Here is a 19,154-nt window from a genome sequence, read left to right on the forward strand (position 1 = left end):
TGCAAGACACTGAATATGTTTTTATTGAGCCTTTTAGTTTACAACATGAGGTAAAGGAAAGTCATTTCTCCTTAACCAGTATTTTACATAGCTGTAGTAAAATATTTCAAACTTTAGGGAATTATAATGGATTACATATATTAAAAGTTGGGGATTGGGTAAATAATATCTGAGCTCTTGAATTTTCCAGTTGACTCTTCACTTACAATAGTAACCAGCTCTAATTAGTTACATAAGTTTCTTCAAGGCAATGTTTTATTGTTGCTGATGTCTTTATATCCGAAGCGCTGCTATTTCAGTCAATATCCACTAATTCTACTTCAAAAATGAGTTTTGCATTTGGTGGAATTCTGTTGGAAGTCAAGGTAAATTTGATAAAAATTACTTCTTCCTTCATTCCCAATAACCTCAGTCTAAAATTAGAATCATATATAATGGATATTAGATATGAACCCCAAAGAGAAGAGCTTTATGACTGAGGTGCTAGTACATACTAGCTTAGTGGTTGCGAACAATATCTTTGTGAATGGTGATTATAACCTATCAGTATAGACCAACTAGATAGGTTGAGCTTGGACTAGGATATTCCTTTCCTGGATGCTTCATCAGTACTCCCAATTTAGCCACCACCTAATGAAGAACTGCTACTCTGTGCTTACCAAAGGCGGGGGGGGGTGGTGATTTCTATTTAGTTGGGTGTATAAGTTATATTAAATCAAAGTTCATATGAGCTAATGCCTGATATTTGCTATGAATTTTAAGACGCTGAATTCAGAGAAGTGTGATTTTTATTTGATTGGTTTTGAGATGCTTCACATGAGAGAGAGGGGGAGCTGTAGTTGGGCCATCTAGTTTTGATAGGTTTAGAAGAGGATTATTATATTCCCAAATAATGTTAACTGATAAAATTGGAGAGGACTTCCAAATTTTTTAAAAGTTACTTTAACTGATCCAACTAGTCCAATGGGAATGGAACTAACAACATAAAAAACTACCTTCTCACTTAGTTATTGGATTGTTCTGGTTGACATGGTCAGGAGGCATGGCTTTTGAATTTTCACAAACCAGGCCTATCAGAAAAGTATTGTCATTAATAGTAATCACAGATGCTTACACATTGTTGGACTCATGGTCTCAGTTTCACAACTGGTAATCCTCAATATGTGTTCCATTTCTAAGCTTTGAGTACCCATTAATTGCCTGAAATTACACTGTAGCATAAAATTACCATGAGCCATACTTGTATCCTCTAACTTGCTTCAGTTGTTTGTACTGGACATCTTAACTCCTTAAAGTGAATCCTTCATACAGTAACTGCCTTTTAAAGATGAAAACTTAGAACCTCATAGTTTACCTCTAAAAATAGAAAACTTGAGTACAAGAGGAAAAAAAGGTAAGAATCTATTCTAGCTCAAGTTTGCACATTTTTTCTTACTAACTCCTGTCCATATTGAAGGTGCTGATACAGAAGCATCGAGATACCAGGAATACTACACTGGACACGATTCCTGATCTCCAAGTTAACCTAGACAATATCTTTTACACATTCAGGTGGTCTTTCTTCATGTTTTTTTCTTTATTCACAAAGGAAAAAAGGATACTTGGCATCAGGCTGTCCTTTCTTTCCATAAGCCCATTCTGGTTCAATCTCTAGTCGAGCCTTTTCTCCTTTACTCATAGTTAAGAGTGCTTCATCCCACTAAAGGCAAGAACATGAAATAAAAATTAATGACAACTGAAAAAAAAAAATCATGAAAAACTAGAAAGCCGAATATACCAAAAAGCATTGTTACTGGATTTTACTATATTGTAAGGCAATGTCCTTGGATGGATCTTTGTCTTTTATTTCCTCAATGAAAAAAAAAATACGTTAAACAATAATTTTTTAGTGCAACATATGCTTCAAATGCTACAGTGTGAAAGCACTTTTTAAAATGTTAACTGTCTTAAGGAAACCAGTTTATTAGTAATATAAAAAACTTGATACACTTGATATATCCCAGGGCAAACTTCTGACTTTATATTAGAGGGATAAACTAAAGATAGAATCATTTTAAGATCACTAGATTGTGGAGTCAGGATGGCACATACAAGATAAACTACATGTTATGGCACTGACCTTCTGTAGAAAGTAAAACTGTTCAAAGAAATGATAAAGGTTTCTGTGTTGCCACTCCATTTGTCCAAATTTGGAAAATATATATATATATACATAATTTTTAAGTAAACTGTACCCCTAACATGGGGCTTGAATTCACAAGCCCCAGATAAGTCACATGCTTTAACCGACTGAGACAACCATATGCCCTGGATCTTAAAGGAAGTTACTAAAAAGTTAAATCTACAGGATGCAAAGGTAAATATGACTAAGACGATATATTCTGATAAAACTCAAAGGATAGAGATCTGTTATATGATTGAAATTAATACAGTTCACTAGAAGAAATACACAAGCAAATTAGTCATGGAAACAACTGATTAACTTGATATACAGTTATTATCAATCTGGTATAATTAGGTAGCAGTTAGGATTTTCAACTAAACCTTTAGTTTCAAGATGTTTTATAATCTGCTTGGGGCTCTGAATATGATTGAGCTGTTTTTTTAGGACTTACCCACAGTAAAAAGAATAACATGGAGGGTTCTCAGTGCATTTAACAGGCATTTCAGTTATAATGTCTGATGTAGTGAATAAAGACATTTTAATAATAAATGGGCCCTGGAATAACAACTTGATTTAGTGAAGCCAATAATGAGCCCTGCTCTATTACCTCCTTTAGTACACTGCATTGGCCAGTACAACTCAACCCTACCTTCCCCTTTTCTCAAAGTTTCCTTCTATTATTATCTCTCCATGTAAGTAAGGGTGGCTAAAAAAAAGCATGCTTATATTTGAAAGATTTTCCAGTGTTTGCATCCCGGTTGTGAGAGGTGAAAAGGCCCAGAACAAACTTTTGCTTCTATAATTAAGTACTTCAGTGAAACAGGTATTTTACCTTTCTCTTTGATGCAAAAGTGGTACAACAACCTGTGTAACATTTTACCAAGAATCTTAAAGATAAATTTAGAAAGCCGAACTTTCTGATGAAGAATTTATGATGAAAAAATAAAAGGGGCAGGCATGAAAAAAATAATACTTGAGTCTCATTATATTATGCACTGTAATTATGCTCATTTAATTGTTCAGCAACCTTGAGGAAGACTGTAATGTCCGTAACTGAGACCCAGAAAACTTGGGCCAGATCAGTTAGCAATGACAGCATCTGATTTGTCAGACTCCAAAGACTGTTCATCATATCCCCAATCCTAATTATGGCACCATACCACATGCAGCATGTGCCAAAATATCTAATGATTCATTGTCATTTTTACTTACTCCTCTGATAACTTTGCCTATTCCAACCTTAAAACTTAAAGGCTTGGCATTTTTCTTCTTCTTTGAACCTGTAAAACAAATTTTTCTTATGATGCATGATGAAATTAAGTTCCAATGGAAAAACAGTGATTGAAGTCTTTAATTTTAGAACTTAACATATTATGCATTTGAAAAGAAAGATTCAGAAAGCTAATGCACCAGGAAAATTCTGTATGTAAAAATAGTTATGGTCTAAAAGGAGGGAGAGAGTAAGGACCTATATTTACACTACTAAAACAGCACACTGTTCTGCCTTTTACATTAAATATGAAAGCCTCAACTTTAGGATATTAACCAAGTTTAGACTAAGCTCATTTTTTGCTTCCCAATGACCAAGAAGTATTTATTCACCCGGCCAATAAATAGTGAACTGAAGACCTCTGAGTCCAAGTAAATCACAGGTGCAAAAGACTTCTGGAAAAAAGTGACAGCCAAGAGAAAGGTACAGCCAACTGTTCATGTACCACACACATATTTTGCAATGCCTTAAAGCTAAAAAGATTACATTACATTTAGACTTACTCGTTTGAATATTAGTATCAAAAACAGTCCCATCCTGTAGTGTTCCTGTATACCAGCAGTGAACAACATCACCCTTTTTGGGAAAATTGGTTTTATCTCCTTTTTTAAGAACAGATTTTATATATTTTGGTGGACCCTAAAAACAAACAAAACAACACAAACAGTAACTCACATCCTTCTTTTAGAAGGATGACAGAATACTTTTTTTTTTTTTTGGACAAAGAGAATTCTTATATAGCCAATTATGACCCAAGTCTGGTCACAAAGTTTCATAGATCTGGTAACAAACTATTTGTCTCTGATTCACCTCTGAGTTAAAAAAAAACCCAAAACTCACTATCTACTTGCAAGTCTGTGGCAATATTAGTAAACAGCCCATCTATAATTTCAAGTAACTTCCAGCTACCTTGGAAACCAATGTTCTTTTGACAAAATTCTATTATTCAACAAACCATAAAATAAATCCTATTATTTTCCAAGGTTAGAAATATCATTACTATCTAATTCCTATAAAACTGTAAGACATTAAATAAAGCACTGACTTTTTTTTTTCAAAAATCTGAGTTGTTTAGCACCAATAATTGACATTACTAAATATTTTTACTATATCCAATTAGAAGGAATACAGTAATATTCCATTTGTTCCTGAACTTTAAGTTCATACAATAAACAGAATCATCTATAGAAATTATCATAACAGACATATTTCCTAGAACAAAACAGGATTGTCAGAAGCTTTTAAAGAAAGCTAAAGGTGGGGCGCCTAGGTGGCTCATTCATTGAGCATCTGCCTTCAGCTCAGGTCATGATCCCAGGGTCCTTAGCCCTGCATGGGGCTCCCTGCTCATGCTCAGCAGGAAGCCTGCTTCTTCCCCCTCTTCCGCTCCCCCTGCTTGTGTTCCCTTTCTTGCTGTGTCTCTGTCAAATAAATAAAATCTTTTTTTTTTTTTTTTTTTTTTTTTTTTTTTTTTTAAAGATTTATTTATTTGACAGATAGAGATTACAAGTAGGCAGAGAGGCAGGCAGAGAGAGAGAGAGGAGGAAGCAGGCTCCCAGCCAAGCAGAGAGCCCGATGCGGGGCTCGATCCCAGGACCCTGGGATCATGACCTGAGCTGAAGGCAGAGGCTTTAACCCGCTGAGCCACCCAGGCGCCCCAAATAAATAAAATCTTAAAGAAGCTAAAGGCTAATGAGTGATGATTCATATATGTGAGAAAAGCAGTTTGTTTTTTTTTTTTTTTGGCAGTACTTTAACACTGAAGAGTATCAGTTTATTATTGATTAAAAAAAGTATGATAAACTGAAATGTAAACAGATAGTAAGTTAAAAGAGAAAGAATAATTTGTGCTAGTCCTTTATTACTGCCCCTTGCAATTATTGTCAAATAGTGCTCAAGTAATTACTTGAGCTATTTTGTCTATTTTATGTAAAAACTATCATAATGCCAAACAAAGCTCATTATAGACTATGTTGTGTTCTACCTCCCATTATATAGTGTTTGGTTCTTATCAGTGTAATTATTATTTATACTATTCAAATATTCATTATGATGCATTAAAGAAACTAATTTTTAAAAGACAATGTATCAATATTAAGCCCATTTTTATTTTATTTTTTAAAATCTTTTAAAAATTATTTTTTAATTTCAGTGTAATTAACATTCAGTGTTATATTAGTTTCAGATGTACAATATAGTGATTCAACAATTCTATACATTACTCAAGCACTCACCAAGGTAAGTGTATTCTTAATCCCCTTCACCTACTTCACCCATCCTCCCCACCCACCTTCCTTCTGGGAAAAAATCAATTTCTTATTCAAACTTAAGAATATATAGAATTAAAAAAACATACAGAATTTATACAGAAAACATGAAAGACTTCAAGCAAAAAACTACTAGAATTGATAAATGAATTCCATAGTCACAGGATACAAAATCAATGTACAGAAATCTGTTACATTTCTATATACCAATAACGAAGCATCAGAAAGAGATACTAAGAAAATAATCCCATTTACAGTTGCACCCAAAATAATAGGATACCTAGGAATTAACCTAGCCAAACAGGTGAAAGACCCTGCTCTGTAAAGTATAAAATACTGATAAAGGAAATTTAGGGCGCCTGGGTGGCTCAGTGGGTTAAGCCGCTGCCTTGGGCTCACGTCATGATCTCAGGGTCCTGGGATCAAGTCCCACATCGGGCCTCTCTGCTCAGCAGGGAGCCTGCTTTCCTCTCTCTCTCTCTCTCTCTCTCATTCTGCCTGCCTCTCTGTCTACTTGTGATCTGTCAAATAAATAAATAAAATCTTAAAAAAAAAAAAAAGAATGAGATAAAGGAAATTGAAAGGACACCAAGAAAGGGAAAGACATTCCATGCTCATGGATTGGAAGAACAGATATTTTAAAATGTCTATACTACCCAAAGCAATCTAAATGTTTAATGTAATCTCTATCAAAATACCAACATCATTTTCCACAGAGCTAGAACAATCAATCCTAAAATTTGTATAGAACCACAAAAGACTCGAAATAGTCAAAGCAACCTTAAAAATGAAAAGCAAACCTGGTGGCATCACAATTCTGGACATCAAGTTGTATTACAAAGCCGTCGTGATCAAAACAGTATGGTACTGGCACAAAAACTGACACACAGATCAATGCAACAGAATAGAAAACCCAGAAATGAGCCCACAACTATATGGTCAACTAATCTTCGATAAAGCAGGAAAAAATATCCAAGGGAAAAAGACGGTCTCTTCAACAAACGATCTTGGGAGAACCGGCAGCCACATGCAAAAGAGTGAAATTGGACCATTTTCTTTCACCATACACAAAAATAAATTCAAAATGGACTGAAGATTTAAATGTGAGACTTTACCATAAAAATCCTAGAAGAGCGCATAGCCCGTAAGGTCTCTAACATCAGTTGTAGCAATTTCTTTCTAGGTATGTCTCTTGAGGCAAGGGAAATAAAAGCAAAAATAAACTAATCAGACTACATCAAAATAAAAAGCTTCAGTACAGTGAAGGAAACACCACAAAGGCAACCTATAGAATGGGAGAAGGTATTTGCAAATGACATAGCTGATAAAGGGTTAGTATCCAAAATATATAAAGAATTTATACAACTCAACACCTAAAAAGAAATAATCCAATTTAAAAATAGAAGATATGAATAGACATTTCTTCAAAGAAGACATCCAGATGGCCAACAAACATATGAAAAGATGCTCATTGGGATGCCTGGGTGGCTCAGTTGGTTAAACATCTGGCTTGGCTCAGGTCATGATCCCAGGATCCTGGGATCGAGTCCTGCCATCAGGCTCCTTGTTCAGCAGGGAGTCTGCTTCTTCCTTTCCCTCTGGCTGTCATCCCCCTGCTTGTGCTCTCTCTGATAAAATTAGTAAGTAAAATCTTTAAAAGAATAAAAGATGCTCATCATCACTTTATCAGGGAAATGCAAATCAAAACTAGAGATAACGCCTCACACCTGTCAAAATGGTTAAAATCAATAACACAATAAACAACAGGTGTTGGTGTGGCTGTGGCGAAAGGGGAACCCTCTCACACTGTTGGCAGGAATGCAAACTGGTGCAGCCACTGTGGAAAACTGTATGCAGGTTCCTCAAAAGTTAAAAATAGCAATTGCACTTCCGAGTACTAACCAAAAGAACACCACTAATTCAAAGGGATATATGCTTCCCTATGTTTATAGCAGCATTAGTTATAAAAACCAAGATAAGGAAGCAGCCCAAATGTCCACTGATTGATGATGAATGGATAATGAAGATGTAGTATATATACATACAATGGAATATTATTCAGCCATAAAAAGAATGAAATCTTGTCTTTGCAATGGCATGGATGGAGCCAGAGTATAATACTAAGTGAAATAAGTCAGAGAAACACAAATACCATATAATTTCACTTATGTGGAATTTAATAAAACAAGCAAAGGGAAAAAAGGTGAGAGAGACAGATAAACCAAGAAACAGATTCTTAACTATAGAGACCAAACTGATGTTCCCAGAGGGGAGGTCAGTGGTAGTGGTGGGGGTATGGGTTAAACAGGTGATGGGGATTAAGAAGTCCACTTGTGGTGATGAGCACCAGGTGATGTGTGGAGTGCGGAATTACTATAGTATACACGTGAGATGAATGTAACACTGTTAACTAACGAATTAAAATAAAACCTTTTAAAAAATTAATGTATGTATATAGAATTTTACACTACAAAACATTTAATAATGGGAAAAGAAAATAAAACATTAAACATCTAGTATTTGCCAGCTACGTAACACATACTATCCCACTTACTCTTAATCCTCTGAAGAAGGTGTCACCTACTTGCATTTTTGCAGATGAAGAGACTGAGGTTCAGGGAATTTGCAACAGAGCTGATAAGTAGTAGAGAAGGAATATGGACGTGGGCTTGTCTGAATCCAAGGCCCCTGTTCTTCCACTATGCCTGAATACCTCAAATAATAGTACTGATGATAGGGGCACCTGGGTGGCTCAGTGGGTTAAGGCTCTGCCTTCGGCTCAGGTCATGATCCCAGGGTCCTGGGATTGAGCCCCGTATGGGGCTCTCTGCTCGGTGGGGAGCCTTCTTCCCCTCTCTCTCTGCCTGCCTCTCTGCCTACCTGTGCTCTCTGTCAAATAAACAAATAAAATTTTTAATAAATAAATAAATAGTACTGATGATAGTTAACCTCTACTGATATCAGTTAAAATAGCCAACTACTGAGTACCCTCTATGTGCTGGGCACTATCCAAATGCTTTACATAAATTAATTCTAAATTGTTACTACCTTATGCGTTAGGTACATTATTCCTATTTTACAAAAAAGGAAATATAGAAATAGAGTGGTTAAGCAACTTGTTTATGCACCTACAGCTCCTAAGTGGCTGAGTAGGACTGGAAACCAGGCAGCTAGCATGTAAAGTCCCATGCTCTTAACCACTTTACCCAAGCACATATGGAATGCCAAGTATTACAAAAAATCATTGTTTTTCTTATGTCAATTCATTTAAACTCACAGCGACCTGACAGTCTTTTTTCCATCTTTTTTACCAGAAAGTAATGCCTGGATAGAGTATACAGTCCTATTCAATTTAGAGTCTAAGAATTAGTATTTTCAACTAAAGCCAGGCTGACTCCCTAAATCACACAAGTCACACCTACAGCACGAGTACATGTATTATTATAAAAGCAACCATTAACTTCCTTGCTGACACTCCCATTCCAAGGTGGTTTTTTTGTTTGTTTGTTGTTTGTTTAAGATTTTATCTATTTGACAGACAGAGATCACAAGTAGGCAGAGAGGCAGGCAGAGAGGGAGGAGGAAGCAAGCTCCCCGCGGAGCAGAGAGACTGATGTAGGACTAGATCCCAGAACCTTGGGATCATGACCTGAGCCGAAGGCAGAGGCTTTAACCCACTGAGCCACCCAGGCACCCCTCCAAGGTTGTTTTAATGAAAAATGTTACTATAAATGGTAAGGTTTCTACTACTAGCAGTATAAACTGGTGCCATCTCTTTGGAAAGCAATTTTAAAAGATCACAAGTGTAATAAATAATAATAATTCTATTTATACAAATATATGCTCAAGAAGTAATCTGAAGCTTAGGAAAAAAAATCTTTGTGCACTTATTCAATGCACCATTATCCACAGTGGCAAATAACTACATGTTTATTATGGTAATCTAATACTCAATTTTTTATAATGTGAAAAAATTCTTATGAAGTGAAAAATCAATAGAAATTTCTAACCATAGTAATATCTCAACTATTTAAATAAATATGCACTTAGAAAATATTCAAAGACAACATTCTGAAATGTTAAACATGTTCATTTCTAGGTGTGGGAATATTTATTCTCTATAATTTTCTATTACTTTCTCTTTTTTTAAAAAAGATTTTATTTATTTATTTGACAGAGAAAGATCACAAGTAGGCAGAGAGAGAGGGGTAGCAGGCTCTCTGCTGAGCAGGGAGCCTGATGCGGGGCTTGATCCCAGACCCTGAGATCATGACCTGAGCTGAAGGCAGAGACTTAACCCACTGAGACACCCAGGTGCCCCACTTTCTATTATTTTCTTTTTTTTTTTTTTAAGATTTTATTTATTTATTTGACAGCAAGAGAGAGATCACAAGTAGGCAGAGGGAGAGAGAGAGGGAAGCAGGCTCCCCGCTGAGCAGAGATCCCGATATGGGACTCGATCCCAGGACTCTGAGATCATGACCTGAGCCGAAGGCAGCGGCCCAACCCACTGAGCCACCCAGGCGCCCCTCTATTATTTTCTATTTGAAAAATAGCATGTGTTATTTTTTATTTTTTTAAGATTTTATTTATTTATTTATTTATTTGACAGAGAGAGAGATCACAAGCAGGCAGAGTGGCAGGCAGAGAGGAAGAAGCAGGCTCCCCGCGGAGCAGAGAGCCTGATGTGGGGCTCGATCCCAGGAGCCTGGAATCATGACCTGAGCCAAAGGCAGAGGCTTTAACCCACTGAGCCACCCAGGCGCCCGCATATGTTATTTTTATATCAGAAAAATATTCTAAAAATATAGTTGACTTACAAAATCTGGTTAAACAAAATGAGAATGACTACGTAAATTTTTTATGAAAAAATACTAGACTATCTTAAGACTTTTTTTTTAAGAAATCACACTTAACTATTTGAATGGATAAGGTACAATTAGTGAACAATAACCATATTTTAAATCATTTTTTTTTTTTAATATTTTATTTATTTATTTGACAGAGAGAGAGAGATCACAAGTAGGCAGAGAGACAGGCAGAGAGACAGAGAAGGAAGTAGGCTCCCTGCTGAGCAGAAAGCCCGAAGTGGGGCTCAATCCCAGGAACCTGAGATCATGACCTGGGCCGAAGGCAGAGGCTTAAACCACTGAGCCACCCAGGCGCCCCCCATATTTTAAATCTTAAGGTCATTTCATTGTTTTCCCATTTGTTGTCCCAAGATGCTTGGGCGCGTTGTGTTATTTACATTAAATCTAGGTCGTAGAATAATGCAAAAAAAAAAAAAATTAAATTGGTGATTACAGCTCAGTCTTAATGGTGAAGGTGCCAGTCTGCCTAGGGATATTCTCCATTTCAGTATTTCACAAAGTATCTTTTAGAGATCACTTATTCCTTACCTCTAACTGTTAACACTGTTAGAGAAGAAAAGGGGTTTACCATAATTAAGTTTGAGAATCACTACATTAAAGAAAGTTAAATATGCCTTTATTCTGCATGACTTCTCAGAGCTGTCATCAGCTAACATGCACTGTGAATCTTCAAGGAGACAGAAGGCACAGGTTTTGATGATGCCAGAAAATAAACTGGACTTTCTGGGACCTAAATAACACACTTTCAGGGTAGTAGTTATTTGATCTGATTTTGGGTTTCACTGCAAGAACCTGCTTAGTTCATGGTGAGAAGTCAGATCACTCCCAAAGCTATACCTGAATTATGTGCTTGAATGGACCTGGCTTTTAGGTAATTTCCCGGTTTTACAGCAATTTCTTACTTCAGAGTGATGAAAAGAACTACATTCTTGAGACTGGATCCGAACTAGGTACTTGTAGACACAGAGATAAAGGAACTTTGAGAGTAATCATTACAATTTGAATTAACTGGATCATATCATAGCCTCTAAAAATGAGAGTATGTTAACATAATTATCCCTATTATTATTTAATAAATATTTGAGCATGTTCCACGTGTTAGAAACTGGAAATACATTCGGATGGTGGTAGACTTGGTCCTGACCCTCATCCTAACAGAGAATATAGTCATGTGTGTAATTGCACTGGTTATGAGACCTAAAGAGGAACACAAGTCTAAGATGGGAACGAGACACAGTGACCTAACCCAGTGTAGGCTATAAGCTGGGAGAGGTTTCTTTGAGGTAGGTGATTAGGAGAAGGCTTATAAAGAGAACAGCATTTTTATAGTAGGGTAGAGCATGAAAACAGTATAATCTGCAGGGGAGAAGTGAAGGAGGCAATGGTGTAAGATGAGGCTGGAAATACATGTAGCATACATTATGAAACTTTTTTTTTAATCTTCAGGTCACTGAATAGCCAATTAAGAGTTTTAAAGAGAAGTTACAGAATCAGATTTGTATTTTATTTTATTTTGAAAAACATTTATTTAGAGAAAGAGAAAGCATGTGGGGGAAGTAGGGCAAGACTGAGAGTCTTTAAGTAGACTCTGCACTGAGCGTGGAGCCCAGTACAGGGCTCAATCTCACAATCCTGAGAGCGTAACCTGAGCTGAAACCAAGAGCTGGATGCTTAGCTGACTGTGCCACCCAGGTGCCCCTGAGAAAAGACGTCTTTAAAAAAAGGAATGTAATTTAGGATCCTCTTAAGATCTCTCTAGATTGTCTCCAGCCCTTATACCCTATTTGGAGATCTCTTTTTCTTAACCTCTTAATGATATAGATAATGATCTGTTGCCTAATACCTCCTTTATTGTAATTTTCTGGAGGGTAAACTATTTTACCAATTATTTTTGCAATCCTTTTCAGTAATTATTATACCTTTTTTTACCTTAGTAGATGCTCAATATTTGTCCAATACATATAACATTTATCAAATAATATTAGATGTGATAAACCTCAATACTGCTTTATTGTGTGTACATATCCAAAAACATTAATTTGTGCTTTTCAACCAAGAAAATATCACATGAATTAACTAGCTTCAGTCATATAAATTTCTTTAATTCTATACTTGCACTCTGTCTACAAATATCCAAATGCCATACCTTCATCATTAGGTGGCAACCCTTTTTAAGACTAAAAAATATTATTATTATTATTACTAGATTATTATCACTGATACTAAGACCACTAGAATGAGTAAGCTTAGTTAGCAAGTATTCTCAGAAATGGCAAGATTATAGTCAATTCAGCTCTATTGCATATGTTCTAACTGCTGTCCTTGGCTCTAGTGAGGCTGTCCATCTGTAGAAATGGTTTTATCTAGTTCTTCAAACCCTTGTACCAAAATGTAAAACCTATGTTGCGAAAGATGAGGCAAATGACTCCACACCCTGTAGCCAAGCCTGGACTATTTCTATTGCCAAGGATACCATGTACATTAGAAAAAGCTAAAAATAATCACAGTGAAGTATCTCACTCAGTCCAACTTGGCTATAAATCAGGACCTTTAAATGGCTTTAGAACTTCAGAAGTTCTGGTCAGACATAAAGGAACTATAAAATACAAAGCTAGAGGTATTTTATAGGAAAGGCTTAATAACTGTAAAGCTTTGGTTCTTACATGTTTTATTCTGGTTCAGTATACCTAAGGGAGATAACACACTCCAAATCAGTGTTTGGCTCACTGAAAGTAGCCATACCCCTCCACCCCTTATGAGAAAGCAGGGCTGTAAACAAATACTTTTCTCAAATTCACAAGAGAAATAAAATAATATTATATACAAACCTCATCCAGAGTCTCTTCAGACTTGGTTTCTTTGGGTTTATCTTCATTAAGCTTCACATTTTTCACCTGCTCAGACACTTTACTTATACTTTCCGTACCCTTGAAACGCTGTAAGGAAAATGTTCTACTGTTTACCATATTCAGAACAGGCTAGGGACATATAGTTTTCAACTTTTCAATTTAATGAACATGTACATCATGAATATAGGCCATATAACTCAAATACAAACAAATGGAAACTACCTAAGAACAAAGGAAAAATCTTATGTTAAACATTTTAATCAACAAATCAGAAACCTCAAAGCACCTCATAATATAAATGCTGAAAAGGAGATTTTTAGAAAGGACAATTCAGGGGCGACTGAGTAACTCAGTCAGTTGGGCTTCTGACTCTTGGTTTCAGCTTGGGTCATGATCTTGGGGACATGGGATCAAGCCCTGTGTTGGACTCCGTGCTCATGGGGAGTCTGCTTGGGATTCTCTCCTTCTCCCTCTGCCCCTCCCCTCCCTTGTACTCTGTCTTGCTCTAAAATGAATAAATAAATCTTTAAAAGGGAGAAAAAAGATGTAGAAAGACCAACTCAGACTCAGATATGATACAATTCACACAGTTCCTTTGGGCTTCTGGGTGGCTCAGTTAGTTGAGCCCCTCTGCCTATGGCTCAGGTCATGATCCCAGGGACCTGGGATTAAAACCCATGGTGCAGGTGTCTGCTCAGCAGGTAGTCAGGTTCTCCCTCTACCTCTGCCCCTCCTCCCTGCTTGCATTCTCTCTCTCTAATAAATAAATAAATCTTAAAAAAAAGATGCACACAATTCCTTAATAAAGACTCCTTGCAGGGCGCCTGGGTGGCTCAGTGGGTTAAGCCTCTGCCTTAGGTTCAGGTCAGGGTCCTGGGATCGAGCCCTGCACTGGGCTCTCTGCTCGGCGGGGAGCCTGCTTCCCCCTTTCTCTCTGCCTGCCTCTCCGCCTACTTGTGATCTCAGTCAAATAAATAAATAAAATCTTAAAAAAAAAAAAAAAGACTCCTTGCCGTGGAAGATGGTCATTTCATAGTGAAAGGTATTAGAGAATTTCTTAAAATTTGTTTTTCTAAAGGGTCAGCCTAAATCTAAGATTTTAAATTCATTAATGAAATGAACTTTGGATTTGTGACTTTTCAGTACCCTTATTTGTTGTCTTAATTTAAGCTACAGGGAATTATTATTATTTTTGAAAGATTTATTTATTTATTTTGAGAGAGAGAGAGTACAAGCATGAGGATGTGCATACATGGGGAAGGGCAGAGGAAAAGATTCTCAAGCAGACTATCCGAGGAACAGGGAGCTCAGTCCAGGGCTTGATCTCAGGACCCTGAGATAGTGATCTGAGTCAAAATCAAGAGTCAAATGCTCAACTGACTGAGCCATCTAGGCATCCTGGGAATTATTTTAAAAATTTGGTTCCTTTCAAATATCACAATATTCTGCCATCCTGCAGATTAACGTTGCTAGATTTGGCAGCTAGTCCACTTGTGATTATAGTTAAGAAAAATGCCAGGTGGAGGGGCCCCTGGGTGGCTCAGTGGGTTAAGCCTCTGCCTTTGGCCTAGGTCATGATCTCAGGTCTTGGGATCGAGCCCCGCATGGGGCTCTCTACTTAGCAGGGAGCCTGCTTCCCTCTCTCTCTTTCTCTGCCTGCCTCTCTGCCTACTTGTGATTTCTCTGTGAAATAAATAAATAAAATCTTAAAAAAAAAAAATGCCAGGTGGAAAAACTTAAAACATATTCTGCAAATAAATTTAAAACTTCTTTTTGCAAATAAAATATCTAAAATAATATTCTGGTAATGAAATGAAACAATACTCACCTTACTTTCAAAAAGATGGTTGTAGGCTGTAACCAAATGGTCCTTGTTAGCTGTCTTGGCCACATTTTTAATGTTTCCTAATAACTTATGTTCTGCAAGAAACTGTAAAGAAAAAAAGCTGGTTAGTCAAAATAATCTCCCTCATGTAATAAAGGTCTAAATTTCAGAAAAATTACCTTTTATGTTAGTAATTATATCTTCAATAAAACTACTTATGATGGAAGAAATGAAATAAATATATTTTATACTCTTCTTCATAACAAAAAAAGATTTAAGGAAGATTAAAACAATACAGCGTATTAATAAAAATTATTGACAAGACTGGAACTGTAATATTATGTAGCGGTCACACTGTTGCATACTAATGCTTTTCCCATTACAGAACTTGCAGAACATTTACACAGCAAGCACATTTTGGTAACTGGATGATGCTGCTACTGGCAGGATGTTACTTGGCTATGGTCCTAGGAACCTCCAACCATGTTGAGCATACCTATCTTGACAAAGCTGTAACTCATTCTTGACTGGGAAGCAGTGTTACACAATGCTGGATATATGGTGGTTAAGTGTGTGGGCTGAGGAGTCAGACCATCTGTATTAAAATCCTAGCTATCTGATCTTAAGACAAAGGATTAAGCTTTCCTAAAGACTCAGTTTTGGTATCATAATGGAAGATTAATAACAACATCTATGTCAGAGGGTTGTTCTAAGGATAAATGCAATAGTCTATTTAATACATTTAAACATACAGTCTGTTGCCTGGTGAGAACTCAATAAATATTAGCTATCAGGACTAATAACAATGTACTTAATAAATCAAAGTAACAGAATTCCACTTCTCTAAAGTTGGCAAACTTAAACTATGTTGATAAATGGACATGAAAATACTAACTTCATCTCAAAATCAAGCAATGTGGGTTTTTTTTTTTTTTAAAGATTTTATTTATTTGACAGATGGAGATTACAAGTAGGCAAAGCAGCAGGCAGAGAGAGAGAGAGGAGGAAGCAGGCTCCCCGCTGAGCAGAGTTAATGCGGGGCTCAATCCTAAGGTCCCGGGATCATGACCTGAGCAGAAAGCAGAGGCTTTAACCCACTGAGCCACCCAGGCGCCCCCAATGTGGGGATTTTAATAATGTCTTTGTTTTCCTTATTTTATTCTGCTTCCTTTTCTGCATTTTGGTCCTTGATTCCTCATTTTTGTTATTTTCTTGAAGTTGTCCTCTGGCATATTCTGTCTTTTGATAAAAGAACTTTTCTAACACTATCAGTACTGTATTCTTTTCTCCTCTGCTTTTCCTCTCCCCCAATTAGAGAAATGTTCTAAATGATAAAGACTGATAGGGAAAGGTTATTTTGATTAAATGGAAGTATCAGTTGCTTTTAGCACTCAAGTGATTTCTTTTGCAAGATTCCAAAAATATCCAAAATGCAAACATCTCCTTAATATCTTATGATCAATAAAATAGTGACTGTCAAATATAGGCTTAAGTATGTGAATGAATACTGGAGAATATGCACTTAAGAGATTAATCTATCAAAAAATATTCTGATAACTCAAGTCTCTTGAAATTGTCCCCAGTAGGCCAGTCTTACATTTGATTGCACAGTGTTCTCTAAGAATCTGATGACGTACAGGATTGAGGCATTAAATGTTAACAAATGATAATGCCTAGTTTTTCTATTGTTCCCGTTGAAAATATGAATTGACTTAAGAGAAAATAACTCCATTAAAAGGGTATAAAATAGAATACCTGAGGCATGGTCTTTCTTTTACCCTGTATCCCCAAACACTGAGCATAGTTCTTGCTATAGATGTTGTGTAAGTATTTGCTGATGTCAGGATACTTATTCTAGATGTATGAAACTAGTTGCTAGATAATAACTTTATTTCCTTTTCAAGACACCTCAAAATCGGTGGCCTTGATGGCTCAGTTGGTTAGGGGACTGCCTTCAGCTGGGGTCATGATCCCAGGGTCCTAAGATGAGCCCCACATCCCACTCCCTGGTCTGCAGGGGAGCCTCCATCTCCCTCTCCGTCTGGCGCTTATGCTGCTTGTGTTCTCTCTCAAATAAATACAATCTTTAAAAAAAAAAAGACACCTCAAAATGAAAATAAACATTACAGAAGAACCCAGGAAGAATTTTTCTAATGCAAGTTTAGAACTTAAATGAAAAACTGTAGAGAAACCATACAGACAGATGTTTCTATTTCCCATAAATGGGGAATGCAGAGTGCACGTACTGTACAGTGGTTCAGCAATTTAAGAGAGGTATGAATGATCTTAATTTCCGAAGGGAATAAAGTCTGACCAAAAAAAAAAGACAAACCACCAAACCAAAGAAGCCCCTCCAAAACACTTGTGACCAGAATTGGATGGTTAAGATGGAGACTAGATTGAAAAATGCAGGGCGTACAAGGATAAAGAATGCCAAATACATCTTAGTTTCTAACAATAGCAGATACTGTACACTAAATGCGCATGTAACTACCTTCAGTATAAAGGTGAAAAGGTCATGTAAAGAGTCGATATTTTAAAAAGTTAAACCGCAACCTACGGATTTTTAAAAAACTACACGCATTAGTGTTCAGTATTTAGTTACTGATGAGAAAAAGCAAAACACACATACCGTTCTCGGAAAGTCTTCACAATCCTTACCATTTCTCTAATGGCCTACTCTCCACCGCAGGGGTCTCACCCAGGTCCCTAGAGCTCGGGCACCCATCCCCACCCCCAGTATCTCCTGAGCTCTTTTTCATGGCTTCCACCCTCACTCAAGGACCCCCATGAGGTTTTAATTATGCGATTTCTTCCTGCCTGCCCCAAGAAATAAAACCGATACCCGCGCCCAAATGGGGCAGCCCAGAAGGGCAGGAGCTTGCCTCCCCCGCGCACGCGAGGCCGCTCCGGCCTTCCAGGCCACCGGCCGCGGGAGGACGAGGGCGGGGGCACGGAGGAATATGGAATGTACGGGCATCTCCGGGGGGGTGAGGCGTCCCTCAGCCGCACCAGCCCGGCCTCCCCGCCGCCTCTAGTACCGAATCTGAACCGTGGTCCTGTAGAAACTTGATAATGTCCTTCTTGGGTAGCTGCTCGCTGCGCAGCTGCTCCACGGTCCAGGCCCGCTGTGGCACTGCCGCCGCCATCTTCCCCCGCTGCCTCGCTTTACTGAGCCAGCCCGCCTAGGTTCAGCATCGCCCCGCCCCCGGGGCGTGGCGTGACCCCGCTTAGAGCTCGAGGGGGCGGGGTCACGGTGCGACGTGGCCGGATTGGGGCCAGTCCTTGAGTGATGTCAAGGCTGCACTTAGAAGGCCTCGGTCGAGTCCGGCTGTGAGCCGGTGATGCGGTCATTGCGAAGGACTATGCGGATTGCCTGAAGCTGTCGTCCGCCCTTAATTGGAACCCGCAACCGATGTTGGTAGTGATATTTACCAGCCATTACCTACAGTTGTGTATTCCCGACGGGCTGCATGCCTTTAAGAGCCTGTATATAACCTGCTTAAAGAAAACATTCAGACTTCTAATCTCATTTTATGTAGTTCCAGCCTAAAAATTCACACCTGATAGGTTCAGTCCTTGCCCGTCAGAACAATCCATCCCTAAATCTCTTTTGAAACTCACCCAAGTGAAACTAAAATACAACTGTTGCCTACCCCGCCCAAGAAATAAAAACACACGAGAAAGTTTGTTTAAAAGCAAGTTCAAGACGCCCGACCAAATAAAGCGACGTAAAGAAGCTACTCGCAGGATGCCGCTTGCTGATGATGACAGTGATACTACTAATGCTCAAAACAACCTGACGGTCTATGTACTTGTGGGTATACGAGGAAGCAAATTGACAGAGGCTATTCCCAAGCTGCTAAGGTGTAGGGTGGAGAAGCCGGGAATTGTATCCAAGTCCGAGG

At 37.8% G+C, this 19,154-nt stretch overlaps 1 protein-coding gene across 1 annotated transcript; it reads right to left on the reverse strand.

Annotated features, from left to right (window-relative positions):
• Positions 1 to 18,437, reverse strand: FKBP3 (FKBP prolyl isomerase 3). The gene is made up of 7 exons (XM_046007717.1): positions 18,288 to 18,437; positions 15,250 to 15,351; positions 13,401 to 13,508; positions 3,938 to 4,073; positions 3,377 to 3,444; positions 1,602 to 1,699; positions 1 to 350 (listed from the first exon to the last, which is right to left on the reverse strand). Exons 1-7 carry the CDS (start codon positions 18,393 to 18,395, stop codon positions 296 to 298), a joined length of 675 nt encoding a protein of 224 aa, XP_045863673.1. The 5' UTR covers positions 18,396 to 18,437; the 3' UTR covers positions 1 to 295.
• Positions 18,438 to 19,154: the final 717 nt, after the last annotated feature.

The sequence above is a fragment of the Meles meles genome, chromosome 6 (assembly GCF_922984935.1).
Source record: "Meles meles chromosome 6, mMelMel3.1 paternal haplotype, whole genome shotgun sequence".
NCBI lineage: Eukaryota > Metazoa > Chordata > Mammalia > Carnivora > Mustelidae > Meles > Meles meles.